Raw genomic sequence first — 24,800 nt, forward strand, 5'->3', positions numbered from 1 at the left:
TGCACTTGATAAAAACAATGAAATTGTCTATTGAAACAATCATACGGCTTTCAAAATATCATTGTACCCTAGAGACCAATTTACAAAGACTCCCATGGCATTTATAGGAAATAAAGGTGGGGTAGTGATGAGATGTATTACTCCCATCCTCCAAATAAGTTCACCAAATTTTGGGGGGAGGAATCAATAAATATGTAGTTCAAAAATATAATGGGTGGAGTAATGCGCATGTTAGGATTAACTTTGCTCTTGTGAGCTTGCTGTGGTCTGCGTTAAGTCTATGTAAGAGCAGATCTTTGGCATTATATAATCCCATTATCCATGCAGAGGCACCCATCCTGTCTGTGTGTAAGGAGGGCCTGCTCTGCTGCTCCTGTGACATGATGTTTACTGTCAGATCAGGTAGATCCAGTAGCGAGAGCAGTGCAGGAGGATGTGGATGTCTCTACCCTCCAAAATACTCCGCTCTGCTCCGCCTGGCAACGTGGTGCAGTGCTGTATGAAACACTCTCTGTCATATGACCCATCAGACAGTTTGTTGTTCTAAACCAGCTCTCTCCGATGACTAAACAGCCTGATCATATTATCCTCATTTCATCTGGAGCTGCAGTCAAAGGGACACCAGCAAAATGGAAAACAAAACAAAATACAGACTCATACACAAACAAGCAGGATATAAGAAGCTACTATCTACCGTATGACTGTAAATAAGAGACTAATGACAGTGTGCCTGGTGTGTGTGTGTTCAATCTCACCTCGTTATCAGACTCCACCAGAACCTGGTCGTACTCGCTGAGGGCAACCAGGAACATGATGGACGTGACGTTCTCAAAGCAGTGGATCCACTTCCTCCTCTCTGACCTCTGACCCCCTACATCCACCATCCTGATTGGACAGGACCCAGATGGAGAGATGAATATAGGAGAGAAGTTTTCAAAATTAGGCTAAATTCAGACATTGATGGCAAGTTAAAATGTTTTTTTATTGTGGTAACTAGGGTATCCAACTAAATCATTTCGTGAAACTTAAACATTTGAGGCTAGTCCCATTATCACCTTTTAGGATTCATAATGCCCAAAATCTAGCAATGAATACGGTTAACTGTCAAACAAAGCAAAAATATAATGGATATCAAGGAATTAAAATGATTGTTACATTGGGAACAGCACGTATAATGCAATAAGATGTATACCCTTTTGATCTGCTTTTAAAATACATCAGTGCAAAGAAGCACTCAAACCCACTTGATTGTGTTTACCATCATATAAAACTATTTGGAAAACATGATTATGTGGACATTATGTTCCTTTATGGTCAGGATTGTCAGTTAGGCAGTTATATGTTAACATATGAGAATTAAACTAATTAAACGCATGTACAGTAAACATACTGTACATGCGACATGCATTATGCTATCAATAACTTAAATTGATAACAATTAAGTTGGATAACTTATTATGCACTAATGCAATATACAGTACAGTAAATCAAAGAAAGTGCAAGGACAGGTTAAACGACCCAAGTTGAACCAAAAAGAAAAGAGAAAAGGTGTGTGCACTGTGCAGAGCCACATCCCAGCCCATTCCCAGCTAAGTGGATGCAGGTGTGCCAGAGAGGTCAGATCGGGACGGCATTATCCCGCTTGGAAGCAGCATCTAAGTCAGCCAGTGACTTCAGATTCAGAGCACAAGCCCAGCAGCAGTGTGGGGAGGTAGGCCAGTGCAAAAAGGAGAGAGGAAAGGGGGGTTAGAGGGGAGAAGGGGAGGATACAGAGGGGGAAAGAAAGAATACAGGGAGAGGGGAAGAATGGGAGAGCAGAGGGCACCTCCATCACAGATCAAGCAGGGGTACCGAGTGGAGGCAAGGATTTGGGAATACCGCTACAGTTGTTTTCCAAACATAATTTTCATGGATTTCATAGAATTTTGCATTTATAGATAGATGATGGATCAGATTAGCCATCATGCAACTCAGAAATCCTCCTATTTTCCAACAGTGGTTTAGTTGATGGGAGATATCTATTAGTCGATATCCATCTTATCAAAGGAGGATCAGGGTTTCTTTCGTAGCCTAGTGAGCAGCAGCTACCGCTGTCCGTCCCTGGCTGGCTCGTCCGCAAAGTGAGAGGGGGGGGGGGGGGGGGGGGCGTTGATAAATGGGGTCCTCTAGGACTCCTGCCTAAAATAAAAGCTCCTTCTCGTCAGCCGGCCTCCTTTCCTGTAGCAGTGATGGGTGACCTACTTAGAAGGATAGGCTCTCCTATGGAGGATGAGCCCAGAGAAATCATGACATTCTCAACCACTTCAAAAAGGCTATTAAGAGAGGGAAGCACCACGGCCGAACGCAGCAGACATACATGTTTACTTTGTCCTCATGAAAGCCTGCCTTGTGCAGCTGCTGTGAGTACAACCCGGGCTGGGCTGCACCAGATCCCATCACTCTAACACACATTGGGTTGGGGTGAAGAGGGGGGCTCCTTGCATCACAAGTCTCTCCCCATCTGACTAGCCAAATATTCATATTGAGATTTAAATGCGGATCGTCTGGAAATCCTGAGGAATATCTCTGTAATATATTATTATATAGGCTACATGTCCTTAAACACTGCTGTAGTGATTCACAGCCTATCCATCCAGAGCAGTAGAGTGAAGCGATGGAGGGATCCTCGAGTCCAACCTCATTGTGAGCCTGGGAGTTATTTCTAGCGCTGCTGCGCGTAGGAGGGGCTGACATGCTGGCTTCCTATCGATTTGCACTCTTTTGTAATCACTCTTTTTCGCTGGTTTCGTCTCCTCATGATTATCCTCTTGGAGGAGGGGGGGGGGGGGATGTTCTACACCTTGGTGCCCAGTGATCAGTCTCTTCCGCCTGGCCACTTCCAGGAGGCCTCCCCCTCCCTCAGCTCGACTGGCTTGGCCCAGACGACACTAACAGGCAGCATGCCTGGTTACATCATAATGACACCAGACTGGTTACAGTCCTGGAGTACACGGCTTCTCAACATCCCTGTTATGATGACTAAATCTTCAGATGACTAACTGATATTTAGCTCATCATTCTACTCCATCCAGTATTGTACCATGCAAAGCAAGGGGCTGAAGTGTTGTTCAGTGTTCATCTCGAGGATTAAATAGTGACAATTAAGACTTGATGGGCCTGAGACAATTACGATGGGTGGGTAAAAACTGGAGATCAAACAACAATGAGGAATAAAATTAAGCAGCAGGTGAATCAGTGTTCATGTTGATCTTGTGAGGGAGAAAATGATCAATGTTCTCTGATATCACACAACATACAGTCAACATGAATATTGAAACAATTATGTATTTCAGAGGAAATACAAAACACAAGGAAGGGAGTAAAAGTGTGAATGTCTTTCTACCTGAAAATGATGCTTTGCAAGTCGAAAGGGTATTCAATGATCCCTGTGGTGGGGATGCGAACCCTAAGCACATCTTGTTGGGTTGGTAGAAAGTTGGGTTCAGCAATACGATCCAAATCGCTTAGATAGCTAGAGACCGGGAGAAAGAGAGACAGGAACGACAAAGAGAGAGAGAGAGTGAAGCATGACAGCAGATAACCCCCCTCCAAAGCAAGTGGACCAGTCAGTCCCAAACAGGAGAACCCATTCCTGAGAGCTCTGGGGGGTGACCCTTCCCCTGCCACCTCTACCACCTACTAAACCCCCCAATCATCTCCCAGAAAGTGAGTACAGTACCTGATAGCAGCTCTCAGAGACTCTGTTAAACCTTGCATTATATTGAGTTCAAATTGAGGCAGTCCGCAAGTTCAATAAGATCTAGACTAAATACCCTTTTTCCTTTTTTGGTTATAGTTAGGAGAAGTGATTTGGCCTCAGACAAACTCAGAGCTGCTGATAGGAAGGAGTCTCAGAGAGCACGCTACCAGGACCCAGGGCTGTGCGGCCAGCAGCAGTGGGGGGGGTGGGGCAGAATAGTGGCGGAGGTATAGGCAGCACTTCACACCAGTACCTGAAGATTACATTATCCAGTTCAAAGGGGTACTCAATGATGCCAGTAGTGGGCACTCGAACCCGCAGAACATCCTGCTGAGTGGGCACGTACCCCTTGGTCGCTATTCGCTCTAAATCTCTAAGGTAACTGTGGAATGAAGGGGGACACATGACACGTGTGCCTGATGCTGCACAATCACCTGCACACAGACAAAAACCAGGTACACACACACCCTCTCTCTTTCTCATGGAAACAGAAATACATACAGATAATCACATACATTTCACCCCTTGACGTTTTCCACATTTTGTTGTGTTACAGCCTGAATTTGGAAATTGATTTAATTAAGATGTGCAGTCACTGGCCTACATACACACACACAACCCCATAATGTCAAAGTGGAATTATGTTGTTCAATTTTTACAAATTTACAAAAGCCTAAATATGTTCAGCAGTAGAAAGTTGCTTAACAAGTAAAATAATAAGTTGCAGCAACTCACTCTGTGTGCAATAATAGCGTTTAACATTATTTTTTTAATGACTACCTCATCTCTGTACCCCACACATACAGATAATTGTAAGGTCCCTCAGTTGAGCAGTACTTTCAAACATAGATTCAACCACAAAGACCAGGGAGGTTTTTGAATGCCTCACAAAGGGCACCTATTGGTAAAAGAAAAACTAAACAGACATTGAATATCGCTTTGAGCATGGTGAAGTTTTTAATTACACTTTGGATGGTGTATCAATAGACCCCGTCACTACAAGGATACAGACGTCCTTACTAACTCAGTTGCCGGGAGAGTTGTTCAGAGATCAGTTGTTCAGAGATTTCACCACGAGGCCAATAGTGACTTTCAAACAGACAGAGTTTAATGGCTGTGATAGGAGAAAACTGAGGATTGATCAACATTGTGGTTACTCTACAATACTGACCTAATTGACAGAGTGAAAAGAAGGAAGCCTGTACAGAATACAAATATTCCAAAATATGCATCCTGTCTGCAACAAGGCACTAAAGTAATATTGCAAAAAATGTGGCAAAGATATAAACTTTTTGTCCTGAATACAAAGTGTTATGTTTGGGGAAAATCCAATACAACACATTACTGAGTACCACTCTTCATATTTTCAAGCATAGTGGTGGCTGCATCATGTTATGGGTATGCTCGTCATTTGGGAGGTACAGGATAAAACAAACTGAATGGAGCGAAACACAGGCAAAATCACATACAAGAAAACCTGGTTCAGTCTGCTTTCAGTCTGCTTTCCACCAGACACTGGAAGATGAATTTACATTTCAGCAGGACAAAAACCTAAAACATAAGGCCAAATCTACACTGGAGTTGCTTACCAAGAAGACATTGCATGTTATTGAGTGGCCTAGTTACAGTTCTGACTTAAAATAGGCATGAACATCTGTGGCAAGACTTGAAAATGGCTGTCTAGCCATGATCAACAACCAACTTGACAGAAGAATTACAAAAATTATGTGCAAATATTGTACAATTCAGGTGTTAAGAGGCTTACCCAGAAAGACTCATTGCTGTCATCGCCGCCAAAGGTGATTCTAGGTATTGACTCAGGGGTGTGAATACTTATGTAAATTAGATATTTCCATACTTAAATGTTCAATACATTTACTAACATTTCTAAAAGCATGTTTTCACTTTGTCATCATGGGGTATTGTGTGTTGAATTTTTTTGGGGGAATCCATTTGGAATTCAGACTTATAAAATGTGGAATAAGTCAAGGGGTATGAATACTTTCTGAAGGCACTGTACATTAATATATTACAGCTGTATCCTGTTACTACTCACAAACTAACGGTAGGCAGTATCCGTTTGTAACAATTATCACTAACCCTGTTAGGGGGGCTGAATCACAATAGCTCAAGTCTTTAGGGCCAAGTAACTTAACATCCTAAAATGGTCCATGTGGACATTTGGGTTCATTTTTACAGTCCTGATAACCTTATCAGTCATAAAAACAGAGTAGCCTAATCACTACATTGATTCTGAGTCATATTACAACAAAGTGTTTTGTCCCTGGAAAGCTATAAGCATTAGCCATGGTGACAAAGTGCTTACTCTGCATTTTAGGGTTGAACAAATTCAGACCTATAATTCTACATAACAAACATGAAATTCAGGTCTCGTTAGGTTAGTTCAAATAGAACTAAGGTGGAGCAGGATGAGAAACGTTGCCGTCTGTTCTTCCTCTTTCCATCTCTGTTTTTTTCCTCTTTCTTTTGGTCTCCTTAAATCTCTCACTTTCTCATACAAAACACTATTTAATAGAGTCAGGGAGAGATGATATTCACTATTACGCTAACTCATTCTCTTCAATTTAAAAATCTCAATCTCGAACCACTGTAGCTATTGTGTGTGTATCCCAGAAATAGACTTACTATTTGGTTGAGTCCGAGAGTTGATATTCGCGTCTGCGGTCATAGGCCTCCTGGATGCCAGGGTCAGTCCAAAGCATCTTTATTGCACTGATGTAGGGCTGTTCGAAGGAACACACCTTCTCCACATCCACTTCTCGCACGAGCAGCGCATTGGACTGGGGGGAGGAAAAGGACACCAGATAGGGGAAACAGTTGGAAAAGAGTAAAAGATTGGACAGTGTCACTCACATTCACTGTAACAGTGCTCCAGGATTATTTACACATTTCTGCATTCTGATCAGTTAAATCAGAACATGCTAGGTCATTTGTACAGATTATTATCGATCAATTTAGGCCTAAAGACAGACTACTGTCTTGCCATTGATACATTCAGGCCTCTCCTCGGCAGTGTCTTAGTGTCTCTACCTGGACAGAGCAGATTGGAGTAGCTGTAGCAGTCCATTACGTTTTATGGCATGGTTTACAGTCACTTTTATGGTCTATTTGAATACGGTTTGCATTTGATGATGAGGACATATAAAGCTGTGTCTGGACAATTCGATGCGGAGATTGCCAGCCAACAGTTGCCAGTGAGCGGTCTTATGAGTGGATGAGAATTCAGACAATGCCAGAAGGGAATTAGTCCGTAGCGGATTTTGTAGTAGTATTCCCCACCTAGGCTATACTATGACTAGGCTATAGAAGTCCTGATGGGTGCACCTCCGGTTCACCAGTCCTGGATATCTGCATGCAATGCCAAGTTACATGCATACAGTTGAAGTTGGAAGTTTACATACACTTAGGTTGGAGTCATTAAAACTCGTTTTTCAACCACTCCACAAGTTTCTTGTTAACAAACTATAGTTTTGGCAAGTTGGTTAGGACATCTACTTTGTGCATGACACAAGTAATATTCCCAACAATTGTTTACAGACAGATTATTTCACTTATAAAATCACTGTATCACAATTCCAGTGGGTCAGAAGTTTACATACACACTAAGTTGACTTTGCCTTTAAACAGCTTGGGAAATCCCAGAAAATGATGTTATGGCTTTAGAAGCTTCTGATAGGCTAATTGACATCATTTGAGTCAATTGGAGGTGTACCTGTGGATGTATTTCAAGGCCTACCTTCAAACTCAGTGCCTCTCTGCTTGACATCATGGGAAAATCAAAAGAAATCAGCCAAGACTGGCCGCTAACCATTTGCTGCTCCCATTAGTGATCTCTAGTGTAGCCTCTAGATAATGAAATACATTGACCAATATGGTCATTGTCCAATGAGTGGACCCCAATCCCTATCCCCAAGTCAGACTCACCTTGTTCTGTTCATACTTGTACTGGATCTTGAGAGTCTCGGAGGCCCGGATCATGGACTGCATGGAGGTGAATATGTTCTGGTACACCAGCTTGGTGAAGCCTCTTTTGTCCTCGTCAGTGTAGCCCGTCCCATGGATGATACGCATCTGTTTGATGAATGTGCTCTTGCCACTCTCGCCAGTGCCTGAGTAGACAGAGAGGACAATGAACATATTAGACCAGGGGCTCCCAAATAGATTCAGTTTGAGAGTGCAGTCCACTATCCAAGACACTGCGGTACTCTTTTATCCACAGAGAAAAATATGTTGTATCCCTCACAGCGCAGATACAGTCGCCCTATGTTTAAGATCGAATCCATAGCCGTGAAACTGCCATGTCCATTTGCAAAATTACAACGAGGAAGTTACTTGAAATAACACTATCTTTTCCCCCTCGGACAGCATTGCACATGCAGTTGAACAGCAGGGTATGTACGATTATTATTATTTTTTACCATGAATGATGGATGATGGATGCAGTGTTTCCTACTTACAAAGCATGTAGAGGTCTGTAATTTTTATCATAGGTACACTTCAACTGTGAGAGACGGAATCTAAAACAAAAATCCAGAATATCACATTGTATGATTTTTAAGTAATTCATTTGCATTTTATTGCATGACATAAGTATTTGATACATCAGAAAAGCAGAACTTAATATTTGGTACAGAAACCTTTGTTTGCAATTACAGAGATCCTAATTTCCTGTAGTTCTTGACCAGGTTTACACACACTGCAGCAGGGATTTTGGCCCACTCCTCCATACAGACCTTCTCCAGATCCTTCAGGTTTCGGGGCTGTCGCTGGGCAATACAGACTTTCAGCTCCCTCCAAAGATTTTCTATTGGGTTCAGGTCTGGAGACTGGCTAGGCCACTACAGGACCTTGAGATGCTTCTTATGGAGCCACTACTTAGTTGCCCTGGCTGTGTGTTTCGGGTCGTTGTCATGCTGGAAGACCCAGCCATGACCCATCTTCAATGCTCTTACTTAGGAAAGGCGGTTGTTTGCCAAGATCTCACGATACATGGCCACATCTATCCTCCCCTCAATACGGTACAGTTGTCCTGTCCCCTTTGCAGAAAAGCATCCCCAAAGAATGATGTTTCCACCTCCATGCTTCACGGTTGGGATGGTGTTCTTGGGGTTGTACTCATCCTTCTTCTTTCTCCAAACACGGCAAGTGGAGTTTAGACCAAAAAGCTCTATTTTTGTCTCATCAGACCACATGACCTTCTCCCATTCCTCCTCTGGATCATCCAGAGGGTCATTGGCAAACTTCAGATGGGCCTGGACATGCGCTGGCTTGAGCAGGGGGACCTTGCGTGCGCTGCAGGATTTTAATCCATGACGGCGTAGTGTGTTACTAATGGTTTTCTTTGAGACTGTGGTCCCAGCTCTCTTCAGGTCATTGACCAGGTCCTGCCGTGTAGTTCTGGGCTGATCCCTCACTTTCCTCATGATCATTGATGTTCCATGAGGTGAGATCTTGCATGGAGCCCCAGACCGAGGATGAATGACCGTCATCTTGATTTTCTTCCATTTTCTAATAATTGCGCCAACAGTTGTTGCCTTCTCACCAAGCTGCTTGCCTATTGTCCTGTAGCCCATCCCAGCCTTGTGCAGGTCTACAATTGTATCCCTGATGTCCTTACACAGCTCTCTGGTCTTGGCCATTGTGGAGAGGTTGGAGTCTGTTTGATTGTGTGTGGACAGGTGTCTTTTATACAGGTAACGAGTTCAAACAGGTGCAGTTAATACAGGTAATGGAGAACAGGTGGAGAACAGGAGGGCTTCTTAAAGAAAAACTAACAGGTCTGTGAGAGCTGGAATTCTTACTGGTTGGTAGGTGATCAAAAACTTTTGTCATGCAATAAAATGCAAATTCATTACTTGAAAATCATACAATGTGATTTTCTGGATTTTTGTTTTAGATTCCGTCTCTCACAGTTGAAGTGTACCTATGATAAAAATGACAGACCTCTACATGCTTTGTAATTAGGACAACCTGCAAAATCGGCAGTGTATCAAATACTTGTTCTCCCCACTGTACCTGTAGAGTTTATTGTTTCAAACAATACAGTAGGTCCTAAAATGAACTAAAGAAAAAGGGTACATTTGAGATATTTAATGTTTAGTACATTTATTTGATATATTTTCTTTATCTAGACATATTCCATATGTAAACATTATAAGAGTATTAGGACACCAATATATTTTCTGTGTTATGTACAGTTCACTGATCATAGGGTCTTTCAGGAGGCATTTATAGGTCTAAAAAGTGGGCACTTTAAAATGGCCACTTTCATCAAGATTTTCCCAAAAATGGTTTGTGATACGAATATAAAAAGCATGTCATAAGCTTCATCCCTATTCTGACGTTTGTGTGAGAATTGCCAAAACAATGAGACAAAATATTTTCTAGCTATCCTGTCTACATATTGCTGGACATATTGTATTTTAGTATATTTATTGTAATTTGTACATTGTTTTTACTATGTGCTGCAAAATTAATGGCCCCCTGGGGAAAATTAAGACTTTACAAAGACGATTAGTGGGCACACTAACACAGACACACATTCACAGGTGAAACTTCTGCCCTGGCAACCCAGTTTTCTTTCTACCAAGAGACCTAAAGCTTAGCACATAATGCTACAAGTGTAAATCGCTACAGGTGCATAATGCTACAAGTGCATGGGGTGGTTGAAGAGATGTGCGGAGAAAGAGCCTCAGGTGGCCTATATTGTGTGCAGACATTCCCGATGCCCACACATATTGCGACTACAGACCTGAGACTAAATTAATCAGGCACCATAGAAGAGCAGAGCTCATCATGGAGAGTGAAGGAAGTTGTGAAAGGTCCCAAACCAGTGCAGGTCCAAAACCTTTTGCATCTTTATATAGACATTCCTAACGGTTGTGTCAAACAATGGGAAATTTAAGAATGTTGAGTCTACATATAAAATAGCAAGTGTAAAGAATGTTTAAGTATTAACCTCTTGAAGCTAGGGGGCACTATTTTTATGTTTGGAAAAATAACGTTCCCAAAGTAAACGGCCTATTTCTCAGGACCAGATGCTAGAATATGCATATAATTGACAGATTAGGATAGAAAACACTCAAGTTTCCAAAACTGTCAAAATATTGTCTGAGTATAACAGAACTGATATTGCAGGCAAAACCCTGAAAAAAAACAAACCAGGAAGTGGCTTCTATTTTGAAAACTCCATGTTCCATAGCCTCCCATTGCTCCATTTAAAGGGATATCAACCAGATTCCTTTTTCTATCGCTCCCTCAAGGTGTCAGTCTTCAGACATAGTTTCAGGCTTTTATTTTGAAGAATGAGCGTGAACGACCACATTGCGTAAGTGGATAGGTGGGGGCTCAGAGTGAATTGTGCGCAAAAGAGAAAGGCGGCCATTGTTACTCCCGGTCCTAGTGAAAAGCCAACTGTCCCGGTTGATATATTATCGAATAGATATTTGAAAAACACCCAGAGGATTGATTATAAAAAACATCTGACATGTTTCTGTGGACATTATGGATATAATTTGGAATTTTTGTCTGCGTTGTCGTGACCGCTCTTACCGGTGGATTCCTGGGCATAACGCACCAAACTAACGGAGGTATTTGGATTAAAAAAATATCTTTATAGAACAAAAGGAACATTTGTTGTCTAACTGGGAGTCTCGTGAGTGAAAACATCAGAAGATCAAAGGTAAACGATTAATTTCGTGACCAAGTTACCTGATGCTAAGTGTACTTATTGTTTGGTCGAGCGATCGATAAACTTACAAACGCTTGTATTGCTTTCACTGTAAAGCATCATTTCAAAATCTGAGACGACAGGTGGATTAACAAAAGCCTAAACTGTGTTTTGCAATATTGCACTTGTGATATCAAGATAATGAATATTTTCTAGTAATATTATTTGACTGTGGCGCTATGCTATTCAGCGTTGCTGATGACAATTATCCCGGATCCGGTATGGGTGGTTCAGAGAGGTTAAAGCACTACCCCGCCCGCTGTCTTACCAAGATAATTAGTAAAAATCCAAATAACTTCACAGATCTTCATCGTAAAGGGTTTAAACACCGTTTCCCATGCTTGTTCAATGAACCATAAACAATTAAATGAACATGCACCTAAGGAATGGCCGTTAAGACACTAACAGCTTACAGACGGTAGGCAATTAAGGTCACAGTTATGAAAACGTAAGACACTAAAGAGGCCTTTCTACTGACTGACAAACACCAAAAGAAAGATGCCCAGGCTCCCTGCTCATCTGCGTGAACGTGCCTTAGGCATGCTTCAAGGAGGCATGAGGACTGCAGATGTGGCCAGGGCAATAAATTGCAATGTCCGTACCGTGAGAAGCCTAAGACAGTGCTACAGAGAGACAGGACGGACAGCTGATCGTCCTCGCAGTGGCAGAACACGTGTAACAACACCTACACAGGATCGGTACATCACACCTGCGGAACAGGTACAGGAGGGCAACAACTGCCCGAGATACACCAGGAACGCACAATCCCTCCATCAGTGCTCAGACTGTCCGCAGTAGGCTGAGAGAGGCTGGACTGAGGGCTTGTAGGCCTGTTGTAAGGCAGGTCCTCACCAGACATTAACAGCAACAACGTCGCCTATGGGCACAAACCCACCGTCGCTGGACCAGACAGGACTGTCAAAAAAATGCTCTTCACTAACGAGTCGCAGTTTTGTCTCACCAGGGGTGATGGTTAGATTTGCGTTTATAGTCGAAGGAATGAGCATTACACTGAGGCCTGTACTCTGGAGCGGGATTGATTTGGAGGTGGCGGGTCCGTCATGGTCTGGGGCGGTGCATCACAGCATCATCGGACTGAGCTTGTTGTCATTGCAGGCAATCTCAACACTGTGCGTTACAGGGAAGACATCCTCCTCCCTCATGTGGTACCCTTCCTGCAGGCTCAACCTGACATGACCATCTGGCATGACTGATCGTCAGCCATACTGCTCGTTCTGTGCATGATTTCCTGCAAGACAGGAATGTCAGTGTTCTGCCATGGCCAACGAAGAGCCCGGATTTCAATCCCATTGAGTACGTCTGGGACCTGTTGGATTGGAGGGTGAGGGCTAGGGCCATTCCCCCCAGAAATGTCCGGGAACTTGCAGGCGCCTTGGTGGGAGAGTGGGGTAACATCTCACAGTAAGAACTGGCGAATCTGGTGCAGTCCATGAGGATGAGATGCACTGCAGTACTTAATGCAACACTGACTTTTGAGCCCCCCTTTGTTTAGGGACACATTACTCCATTTCTGTTAATCACATGTCTATGGAACTTGTTCAGTTTATGTCTCAGTTGTTTAATCTTATGTTCATACAAATATTTAGACATGTAAAGTTTTCTGAAATTAAATGCAGTTGACAGTGAGAGGACGTTTCTTTTTTTGCTGAGTTTATATGCACTGTATAGCCTTACCTATGGCTTGTGCATTGATGAAACTGGGTATCAGCCTACTCATTGACACCCACAGAAAACAATTCTCAAAAGTTTACACAAATATTAACATTAGCCCTTATTGAAGGACTGACGACTGTGGAAAATAACCTTCCCAGTCAGTCTATTGTCCATATTGGATATTAATATTGCACTCTTACCTATGAAATGGGGTATCAGCCTACTCAGTGCCACCCACAAAACACAACTATATAGAGTTGAAACAAATATTACACTGAACAAAAATAAACACAACACACAATCATTTCAAATTTTACTGAGTAACAGTTCATAAAAGGAAATCAGTAAATGGAAATAAATGCATCAGTTTTCACGACAGGCAATACTGATCTGCTTCTGTTGGTAACGTTTAAAAAAAGTAGGGGGGTGAATCAGAAAATCAGTTGGCATCTACCTTTGCATTGACTTGATCAGGCTGTTGATTGTGGCCTGTGGAATGTTGTCCCACTCCTCTTCAATGGCTGTGCGAAGTTGCTATATATTGGCGGGAACTGGAACGCGTCGATCCAGAGCATCTCAAACATGCTCAATGGGTGACATGTCTGAGTATGCAGAACTGGAAAATTGTTCAGCTTCCAGGAATTGTGTACATATCCTTACGACATGTGGCCATGCATTTTCATGCTAAAACATGAGGTGATGGCGGTTGAAGAATTGCACGACAATGGGTCCCAGGATCTCGCCACGATATCTCTGCATTCAAATTTCCATCGATAAAATGCAATTGTGTTCCTTGTCCGTAGCTTATGCATACCCATACCATAACCCCACCGCCACCATGGGGCACTCTGTTCACAACGTTGACATCACCAAACCACTCATCCACATGACACCATACTGCCATCTGCCCCGAAGAGTTAAAACCCAGATTAATCTGTGAAGAGCACACTTCTCCAGCGTGCCAGTGGACATCGAATGTGAGCATTTGCCCACCGAAGTCGGTTACGACGCCAAACTGCAGTCAGGTCAAAAACCTGGTGAGGATGACAACCATGCAGATGAGCTTCCTTGAGACGGTTTCTGACAGTTTGTGCAGGAATTCTTTGGTTGTGCATACTCCGTTTCATCAGCTGTCCAGGTTGCTGGCCTCAGATGATCCCACAGGTAAAGAAGCCAGATATTGGAGGTCCTAGGCTGGCGTATCAGTCTTACACATGGTTTGCTGTTGAGGCCGGTAGGCTTACTGCCAAATTCTCTAAAACGACTTTGGAGGTGGTTTATGGTACAGAAATTAACATTGAATTCTCTGGCAACAGCTCTGTGGAACATTACTGCAGTCAGCATGCCAATTGCATGCTCCCTCAACTTGAGGCATCTGTGGCATTGTACTGTGTGCACATTTTAGAGTGAACTTTTATTGTACCCAGCAGAAGGTCATCAGATCCTCACAGTTCTACAGCTGAACCATTGACAGCATCACCGCTTAGTAAGGCAACTGCAAGGCACTTGACCGCAAGGTGCTACAGACGTTGGTGAGTATCAGCTATCCCAGATGACAGTGTGATTATGCTCTCCTTGGTTGATGTGATTAAGATGTTTAAAGGAGCTTAACATTCACAAGGACAGATGGATTACCAGGAAACGTACTCGGCACATGCGCATGTCTTCACGGACATTTTCAACCTCTCCCTGACCCAGTCTGTAATACCTTCATGTTTAAAGCAGAGAACCATATTTCCTGAGCCCAAGAACACTAAGGAGACCTGTCTAAATGACTATCGCCCCGTAGCACTCACATCTCTAACCATGAAATCCTCTGAAAGGCTGGTCATGACTCACATCAACACCATCATCCCAGAAACCATGGACCCACTCCAATTCGCATACCGCCCAAACAGATCCACAGGTGACGCAATCTCTATTGCACTCCACACTGTCCTTTTCCAGTTGGACAAAAGGAACACCTACGTGAGAATGCTGTTCATTGACTACAGATCTGCATTCAACACCAGAGTACCCTCAAAGCTCATCGCTAAGATATGGACTCTGGGACTAAACACCTCCCTCTGCAACTGGATCCTGGATTTCCTGAAGGGACGCAGGTGAGGGCAGCAACAACACAGGGTAGGCAACAACACATTCCCCACGCTGACCCTCAACAAGGGTGCCCTTAAGCAGTGCGTGCTTAGTCCACTCCTGTACTCCACCTACGACTGCGTGGCTGCGAACGACTCCAACACCATGATTACATTTGCTGAAAAATTTGGCATGGGCTCTCAGATCCTCAAAAAGTTCTACAGTTGCACCATTGAGAGCATCTTGACTGGCTCCATCCCTGCTTGGCACGACCTAAAGGCGCTACAGAGGGTAGTGCAGACAGTCCAGTACATCACTCAGACTTCAGTCACCCAACTTCAGTCACCCATAGACTGTTCTCTCTGCTACCGCCACACCTAGTCATGAACCAAAAGGACCCTGAACGGTTTCTACCCCCAAGCTATAAGACTGCTAAATCGTTAATTAAATAGTTAACAAAATTGCTAACCGGACTACCTGCAGTGATTTTTTTTTTGTAACATATGTTGCTGCTACTGTTTACTAATCAGCCATGTGCTGCCAACCTGCCAACCTGTTAGAAGGTAACAGATTATTTTATTTCAGTGGTTAACTTTTTATGGCTGGGGGGGCAGTATTGAGTAGCTTGGATGAATAAGGTTCCCAATGTAAACGGCCTACTCCTGAGTCTCAGTTGCTAATATATGTATATTATTATTAGTGTTGGATAGAAAACTTTAAAGTTTCTAAAACTGTTTGAATGATGTCTGAGTATAACAGAACTCATATAACAAGCAAAAACCTGAGGAGAAATCAAAACAGGAAGTGAGATATCTGGGCTTTGTATGTATTCACCAGAGTCCCCAATGAAATCCCCTTGAGATATGAATGATGTTGCACTGCCTAGGGGTTCCACTAGATGTCAACCATCAATAGAAATTACAATGAGGCTTCTATGTTGTTGTGGGAGTGAATGAGAGCAGAACATATCAGCTGTCCATCAAGCAGCCATTTTGTGATTGCACTTTTTCCTCATGGTACCCACTTGCGTTCCATGGCTCACGAAGACTAGAAGGAATACTCCGGTTGGAACTTTATTGAAGCTATATGTTAAAAACATCCTAATGTTTGATTCTGTACTTAGTTTGAAATGTTTCTTCGACCGGTAATATCACTTTTTGAAGTTGACCAGAATTAGCGTTTGGATATGTATACCAAACGCTCTAACAATAGAAGGTATTTGGACATAAATAACAGACATTTATTGTAGACCTGGGATTCCTGGAGTGTTTTCTGATGTAGATCAAAGGTAAGTGAATATTTATCATGTAATTTCTTCTTTATGTTGGCGCCATCTTTGCGGCTGTGGTGTTTTTAAATTGAGCTCCGTCTCAGATTATTGCATGTATTTCTTTTTCCGTAAATTAAAAAAAAAAAATCTGACACAGCGGTTGCATTAAGGAGAGGTATATCTATAATTCCATGTGTATAACTATATTATCATCTACATTTATGCCGAGTATTTCTGTTGAATGATGTGGCTATGCAAAATCACTTGATGTTTTTGGAACTGGTGAATCTAACGCGCCAATGTAAACCCAGATTTTTTAAATATAAATATGAGCTTTATCAAACAAAACATGCATGTATTGTGTAACATGAAGTCCTATGAGTGTCATCTGATGAAGATAATTCAAGGTTAGTGATTAATTTTATCTTTATTTCTGGTTTTTCTGAATGCTATATTTTGCTGGAAAATGGCTGTGCTTATTGTGGTTTGGTGGAGACCTAACAATCGTTTGTAGTGCTTTCGCTGAAAAGCCTATTTGAAATCGGACACTTTGGTGGGATTAACAACGAAAATAGATTTAAAATGATAAGACACATGTATGTTTTAGGAATTGTAATTATGAGATTTCTGTGGTTTGAATGTTGGCGCCCTCTATTTTCACTGGTAGTTGTCCTATCGATCCCGATATCAGGATTGCAGCCATAACAGATTAAGATGGATTTTCATTGTGTTCCACAGTGTTTATCGCCCCCTAGTGGAGCTTTCTGGTATTTAGAAAGACTGTACGAAAACAAGAAGTAGAGAATTCGTTCTGCAAGCATAGAAGCAGCTAAAAACAACACTACGGTGCAGGTCTTTCAGTGTAGTTATTTCTTGTCAGGCTTCAGCCTCGGAAAATATCTGTTTGTAAATTCGATTCAAGCATATTGCTAGTGATGATAATCTTGTTATTAATAGAATTGCTTACTTATCAATGTTAGTTGGTTGCATTTACTCACACAAATTGCCTTGCCTTTCATGTATGCCATCAGCTGTATTTCTTTGCTCGTGCGTCATGTAAACTAATTGTAAAACATACTGAAGTTTTGTTACTGTTTCTAGTGTAATATGCTTTGTTATTGTACGGAGGTGGTTGCACATGAGTAATTAAAAGAGTTAGCCAATTACCAATTGAGTAACAATTAGTTATATGGTTTGGCATCGTGCCAGATACATGGTGCCTTAGCACGTGCTTTGTATTTATGCAACTTCAACTTGAAATGTATAATGTCCAGCAACAGTATGTCGATGTGAATGGTATAATAAAGTATATTATTTTCTGTATTTTACCGTTTCACAAACGTTTTCAATATGTTCATTCAAGAAAAGTCACGCCTTGGAAGTTTTATTGAAGACTTAGTTGTTAGCTATCTGTCTAGTTTTGCATGGGAACGCAATTCAAGGGCAGAATAGGCCACTTTATTCCTAGTTACAGTGCCTTCGGAAAGAATTCAGACCCCTGGACTTTTTACACATTGTTACGTTACAGCCTTATTCTAAAACTGATTAAATTGTTTTTTCCCCCCTCAATCTACACACAATAACCCATAATGACAAAGCAAAAATAGGTTATGACATTTACATAAGTATTCAGACCCTTTACTCAGTACTTTGTTGAAGCACCATTGGCAGAAATTACAGCCTCGACTCTTCTTGGGTATGATGCTACAAGCTTGGCATACCTATATTTTGGGAGTTTCTCCCATTGTTCTGTGCAGATCCTCTCAAGCTCTGTCTGGTTGGATGGAGAGTGTTGCTACACAGCTATTTCCAGGTCTCTCCAGAGATGTTCAATCAGGTTCAAGTCCAGGCTCTGGCTGGGCCACTCAAGGACATTCAGAGAGTAGTCCCGAAGTCACTCCTGCATTGTCTTGGCTGTGTTCAGGGTTGTTAGAAGGTGAACCGTCACCCCAGGCTGAGGTCCTAAGCACTCTGGAGCAAGTTTTCATCAAGTATCTCTCAAGTACTTTGCTCTGTTCATCTTTCCCTTGATCCTGACTAGTCTCCCAGTCCCTGCCAGTGAAAAACATCCACACAGCATGATGCTGCAATCACCATGAATCCCTGTAGGGATGGTGCCAGGTTTCGTCCAGACATGACGCTTGGCATTTAGGCCAAGGAGTTCAATCTTGGTTTCATCAGACCAGAGAATCTTGTTTCTCATGGTTTGAGAGTCTTTTGGTGCCTTTTGGCAAACTCCAACAGCGCTGTCATGTGCCTTCTGCTGGGGAGTGGCTTTCGTATGGCCACTCTACCATAAAAGGCCTGATTGCTGGAGTGCTGCAGAGATGGTTGTCCTTCTGGATGGTTCTCCCATCTCCACAGAGGAACTCTGGAGCTCTGTCAGAGTGACCATCGGGTTCTTGGTCACCTCCCTGACCAAGGCCCTTCTCCCACAATTGCTCAGTTTGGCCTAGGAAAAGTATTGGTGCTTGTATACTTCTTCCATTTAAGAATGATGGAGGCCACTGTGTTCTTGGGGACCTTCAATGCTGCAGATATTATTTTGGTACCCTTCCACAGATCTGTGCCTCGACAATCCTGTCTCGGAGCTCTACGGATAATTGCTTTGACTTCACAGCTTGGTTTTTGCTCTGACCATGCACTGTCAACTGTGGGACCTTACATAGGACAGGTGTGTTCCTTTCTAAATCATGTCCAATCAATTGAATTTACCACAAGTGGACTCCAATGTGTGGAAATTCAAGGATGATCAATAGAAACAGGATGCACCTGAGCTCAATTTCAAGTCTCACAGCAAGGGGTCTGAATCCTTATGTAAATAAAGTTTGTTTTTTATTTTAAATAGATTTGCATTTTTTTTTATACCTGTTTTCGAATAATTTTAGAATAAGGATGTAAACATAAAATGTGGAGAAAGTGGTCTGAACTTCCCGGATGCACTGTAAGCTGAAGCATGGGGATTGTCCATCTACATTTACCCCATTGGACACATCTGATTGTGATTATTAGTAATTTTACTCTAAATATATAGCTGTTATTCACTTGAAAAATTAGATTTTTTTGGTTTCTACTACAAAGTATGTCATTGCCCTTTTAAGACGCCATTGTCCCCTTTGAGCTCTGTTGGGTAGCGATGGCATTCTGAGTCTTTTCTGTGAGACGGATCATTTAGCTTTCAAACAGCTCTCCGTTCAGTCTTAGAACTTAAAAAACATGAAAAAAAAATACATTTAAAGCCTAAACCATTGCCTACCATTATGTCAGATGGTGAAATGTGAGTTAAGACATTTTTACCTGACAAAATTAGATGCATTGCAAATAAAAATGTACGCACTGAAAAAATTAGTGTGGAACAGAATGAGGCTCTCACCTCACTATATTGTTCCTGCACTTAGGAATTACCATCTTCAGAGAATGTTTTTACAATTTATCAGCAGATAATTGATGTCGAGTAAAAAAAGCTATATTAAAAGTATGCAAATCAGGGAGCCAAATGAACAGCTCTTTCACATATGCTATTCGGTTCCCGACATTCCCCAAAAATAAACTTAAAAAGCCTTTCGTTCATGAACGACCCATCACTATTGTTGTGCAGCTGCTTCTAAACCAGGCTTGAAACTCCGGTAGTAACTGAATTTGTAAAACGCTGCCACTTGCACGAGTAAATAAATAAAATGGTAGCAATGGGGGAAAAAAACTGTGACCCCAATTTTTTAACAAAGTCCAAAAGTCTAATAGATTTTCCAAAACTGCATTCAAAAGTTTAATCCCGCAATTGCATATTGAATTGTTGTGCATGGACTGCTTATCAGAATGCATGTTTCCCTCCCTATTGTAACTTGAATACACCGCAAGAAGAATCTCTCACATAGAACAAACAAGCCTACTAGGTAAACTATTTTACTACGCGGTTGTCCGATTTTGTTTTATACAACATTACATGGCAAAAACAGTAACACTGAAAAGTTGCATCCTGGAGTGATAATTTAGAAGTTTTTAATTACTTTGCCAGCAGCTACAGTATTCTTCACGCCCCTGTTTGAGTTGAGGGCCACTGGGTATTAAAGAATTCCCTTCATCTGAACATCAGCGTCAGTAACTATCATGCATGTCAGTTCAGTGGACACAGCTTAAAAGAAAATATTTGGGAATATATTTTCATTAAACAGACATGCTTCAAACCAGACACCCCCATTTCACCAGAGATTTAGAATCCAGTCAGGAAAGCCTCCTCAAATGAAAACGTGTAGTGGGCAGAGTCAGCCCTTCACCCACTCCAACAAGCCATCCTCTCCACTCCCAGTACCCAGGCTGTCTCCACCGCTTCAGCAGCTCTCCTCGCTCTCTGTTCTCCTCCTTTCTCCCTCTACGTAGTCTCCTCTTCAATACCCATCCTTTCCTCCACTCACTCTCTCCCACTGTCCTTCTGCCTCTTCAGTTGAGTGCTACCCGCTCACCCTGTTTGTTCTGCCATCGTTGCACACATGCCAGGCTGGGGAGCAACATGAAATAGCCCATTAACACCTATTCTCTTTGTCTCCGTAGACTTGGCTGCATGGCGGCTGCTGCTGCTCCTTTCAGACCTCAGAAGCCCGAGCAGCAAGACAAGGCAAGCAGTGGGCTTGCAAACCATTACAGACTACAAAGTGAAGCATAGCCGAGAGCTGCCCAGTGACACGAGCCTACCAGATGAGAAAAACTACTTCTATGCTCGCCTCGAGGCAAATAACTATAAATATGCATGACAGCACCAGTTGTTCCAGAAGACTGTGTGATCACGCTCTGCTCAGCCGTTGTGAGTAAGACCTTTAAACAGGTCAACATTCACAACGCCTCAGGGCCAGACGGATTACCAAGACGTGTAGTGCGTTCATGCACTGACCAACTGGCAAGTGTCTTCACTGACACATCAACCTCTCCGAGTCTGTAATACCAACATGTTTTAAGCAGACCACCATAGTGCCTGTGCCCAAGAACACTATCGAGAGCATCCTGATTGGTTGCATCACTGCCTGGTTTGGCAACTGCTCGGCCTACAGAGGGAATTGTGAATGGCCCATGACATCACTGGGGCCAAGCTTCCTGCCATCCAGGACCTCTATACCAGGCGGTGTCAGAGGAAGGCCCAAAAAATTGTCAGTCTTAAGTTCTTCAGATAGTAGCTACCATTCGAAACGAGGCCATTTCATGCACTGAGAAAAAAATACAAAAAACATATAGGTTAACAAAGGATAGGCCTAGTGTTAGGTGGATGGATTGAGGACATAAGCCTTGTTTTAGGACATTGTCCATTTTGACCATGTGCCAACCAGGGCCTCTTGTATTTTAATCTGGAATAATTTTTTACAGCCTCTAATAAAGGAATGATCAGTAGGCATATAATGTGTGTGTGTGTGTGTGTACACTACAAGACCAAAAGTATGTAGACACCTGATCGTCAAACATCTCATTCCAATATCATGGGCATTAATATAGAGTTGGTCCACCCTTTGATGGTATAAGAGCCTCCACTTTTCTGGGAAGGCTTTCCACTAGATGTTGGAACATTGCTGCAGGGACTTGCTTCCATTCAGCCACAAGAGCATTAGTGAGGTCGGGCGATAAGGCCTGGCTCACAGTCGGTGTTCCAATTCATCCCAAAGGTGTTGGATTGGGTTAAGGCTCTGTGCAGGCAAGTCAAGTTCTTCCACACTGATCTCGACAAACCATTTCTGCACGAATCTCGCTTTGTGCATGGGGGCATTGTCATGCTGAAACAGGAAAGGACCTTCCCCAAACTTTTGCCACAAAGTTGGAAGCACAGAATCTAGAATGTCATTGTATGCTGTTGCGTTAAGATTTCCCTTCATCTCCCGGGTGGCGCAGTGGTTAAGGGCGCTGTACTGCAGCGCGAGCTATGCCACCAGAGACTCTGGGTTCGCGCCCAGGCTCTGTCGTAACCGGCCGTGACCGGGAGGTCCGTGAGGCGACGCACAATTGGCATAGCGTCGTCCGGGTTAGGGAGGGTTTGGCCGGCAGGGATATCCTTGTCTCATCGCGCACCAGCGACTCCTTGCTAGGTGCACGGTGTTTCCTCCGACACATTGGTGCAGAAGGGCTGTCTTCCGGGTTGGATGCGCGCTGTGTTAAGAAGCAGTGCGGCTTGGTTGGGTTGTGTATTGGAGGACGTATGACTTTCAACCTTTGTCTCTCCCGAGCCCGTACGGGAGTTGTAGCGAGGAGACAAGATAGTAGCTACTAACAATTGGATACCATGAAATTGGGGAGAAAAAGTGGGTAAAATTCCCCCAAAAACAATAAGATTTCCCTTCACTGGAACTAAGTGGCCCTAACCATGAAAAAAACAGCCCCAGACTATTATATATTTCCCTCCACCAAACCTTCCCAAAAAAAGATTTCCCTTCACTAAGTGAAGGGCAGCCAGTTCAACCATGAAAAAAACTGCCCCAGACTATTATATATCTCCCTCCACCAAACTATGCAGGTAGCGTTCTCCTGGCATCCGCCAAACCCAGATTCACCTGTTGGACTGCCAGATGGTGAAGGGTGATTCATCACACCAGAGAACGAGTTTCCACTGCTCCAGAGTCCAATGGTGGCAAGCTTTACACCACTCTAGCTGACTCTTGGCATTGAGCATGGTGATCTTAGGCTTGTGTGCGGCTGTTCGGCCATGGAAACCCATTTCATTAAGCTCCCGACGAACAGTTCTGACATTGCTTCCAGAGGCAGTTTGGAACTCTGTAGTGAGTGTTTTTACGCACTTGAGCACTCGGCGGTCCTGTCCTGTGAGCTTGTGTGGCCTACCACTTCACGGCTGAGCCGTTGTTGCTCCTGGACTTTTCTACTTCACAACTGACCAGGGCAGACATTTGACGAACTGAGTTGTTGGAAAGGTGGCATCCTATGACGGTACCACGTTGAAAGTCACAGCTCTTCAGTAAGGCCATTCTACTGGTAATGTTCGTTTATGGAGATTGCATGGCCGTGTGCGTGATTTTATACACCTGTCAGCAACAGGTGTGGCTGAAATAGCCAAATGCACTCATTTGAAGGGGTGTCCACATATACTTTTGTGTGTGCGTGCGTGCGTTGTAGTGCTGTATGCTTTACTCTCCTCTCTGTGATAAAGCTGCATTGATGTGTCAAAACTGGAGTTTGTCTTCCTCAGAGAGGAGCTCTGCTGGTCAGTTAACTTGTTTTCAGACAGTGTTTCCTACAGACGGTCTGACTTCAATGAGGGCCACAATTAGTCTCACATGCGCACTGTCCTTGAAACCGCTCTCTCTTACTGAATCCTACTGAATGAAGAAGAACCTCAGATACTCAATGGAACCCTGGAGGGAGCCCAGGGAGACAGGGAGGGAAGTGACCTAGTAAAAATGTCCAGATGTCATACCAGGTACTGTGTGGGAGTCAGCGATTAGAAGAACTGGACAAGGCATGAGCAATCAAACAAATCAGGAGGAAGGATTATTGTGTGATGGTAAAGACTGTTGCCGGTTCCCTCAATTTCTAACACTTATGAGCACAGAAGTTAATCACGCAGCTGACCAAATTACGCAAGATTTTACTTTGGGGTTAACAGAGATTAGTGAAGCAGAGACGCATCATGCCTAACCACAGAACCGGGCTTCAACCTCTGATAACCATGAGCTCGGAGTGATAAAAAAAATCTGTCAAAACAGATCCATTTCATTTTGTGGTGGTAGCCGAAGGCAAAGGGATGCTTTTCTGCTCCAAACTAACGGAGGGCAATAACTTGAGGCTGCGGTTGGCTTCCTCACTGAGGAGAAAAAAACGGCAGTAAATTTGACAGAGTAGGGGAGTAAGGCCCCCTTTTGTAAATTATTCCCATAATGTTCCCCTGCGAAGCGATGAGGCAGCCAGTTCAACAGAATGTCATCAGGACACTGGCTGGATACGAGGCCCTAGGCTGTGTTCACAGGGAGGCTTCAATGGGTTTGGCGGTTAGCAGGCCAGGTTTTAAAGGAACTCAAAACTGTAACACTTGGGGACCCACCCAGCAGGGAGATTTGCATTTAAGATTACCGTCTTAATGTTGGACAGCTGCTCCAAACAAGTTTTGCAGTACTGATATATACAATTCTTACTTATTAATTTCCCGTGACCCTGTCACAAGATGGTCCCTCCTCCCCCTCTTTGTCTGTGCTAGTGTATCAGCAGCAGCTTGGTCAAGGCTGCTTCCTGTCCCTGCCTGCGTGGAGCAGACTTGTAGGCACTAGGTAGCCTAGATCTCAATAGTCTTCCGTTGTGTCCTCTTCTTG

General features: G+C 43.1%; 1 protein-coding gene across 3 annotated transcripts in view; it reads right to left on the reverse strand.

The window, feature by feature from the left end:
• The window catches only part of LOC139406548 (guanine nucleotide-binding protein subunit alpha-11-like), a 78,896-nt gene that overhangs the window by 6,817 nt on the left and 47,279 nt on the right, over nucleotides 1-24,800 (reverse strand). For 2 of the 3 annotated variants that reach the window (XM_071149249.1, XM_071149248.1), the window contains exons 3-6: nucleotides 7,685-7,869; nucleotides 6,386-6,540; nucleotides 3,383-3,511; nucleotides 756-885 (exon numbers count right to left, since the gene is read on the reverse strand). In XM_071149249.1, the coding sequence (XP_071005350.1) occupies nucleotides 756-885; nucleotides 3,383-3,511; nucleotides 6,386-6,540; nucleotides 7,685-7,869 (599 nt within the window). Of the gene's footprint in view, nucleotides 1-755; nucleotides 886-3,382; nucleotides 3,512-3,992; nucleotides 4,122-6,385; nucleotides 6,541-7,684; nucleotides 7,870-24,800 lie in introns of all 3 variants that reach the window. The other variant, XM_071149247.1, reaches the window with a different exon arrangement.

Source organism: Oncorhynchus clarkii, chromosome 4, assembly GCF_045791955.1.
Source record: "Oncorhynchus clarkii lewisi isolate Uvic-CL-2024 chromosome 4, UVic_Ocla_1.0, whole genome shotgun sequence".
Classification (NCBI taxonomy): domain Eukaryota; kingdom Metazoa; phylum Chordata; class Actinopteri; order Salmoniformes; family Salmonidae; genus Oncorhynchus; species Oncorhynchus clarkii.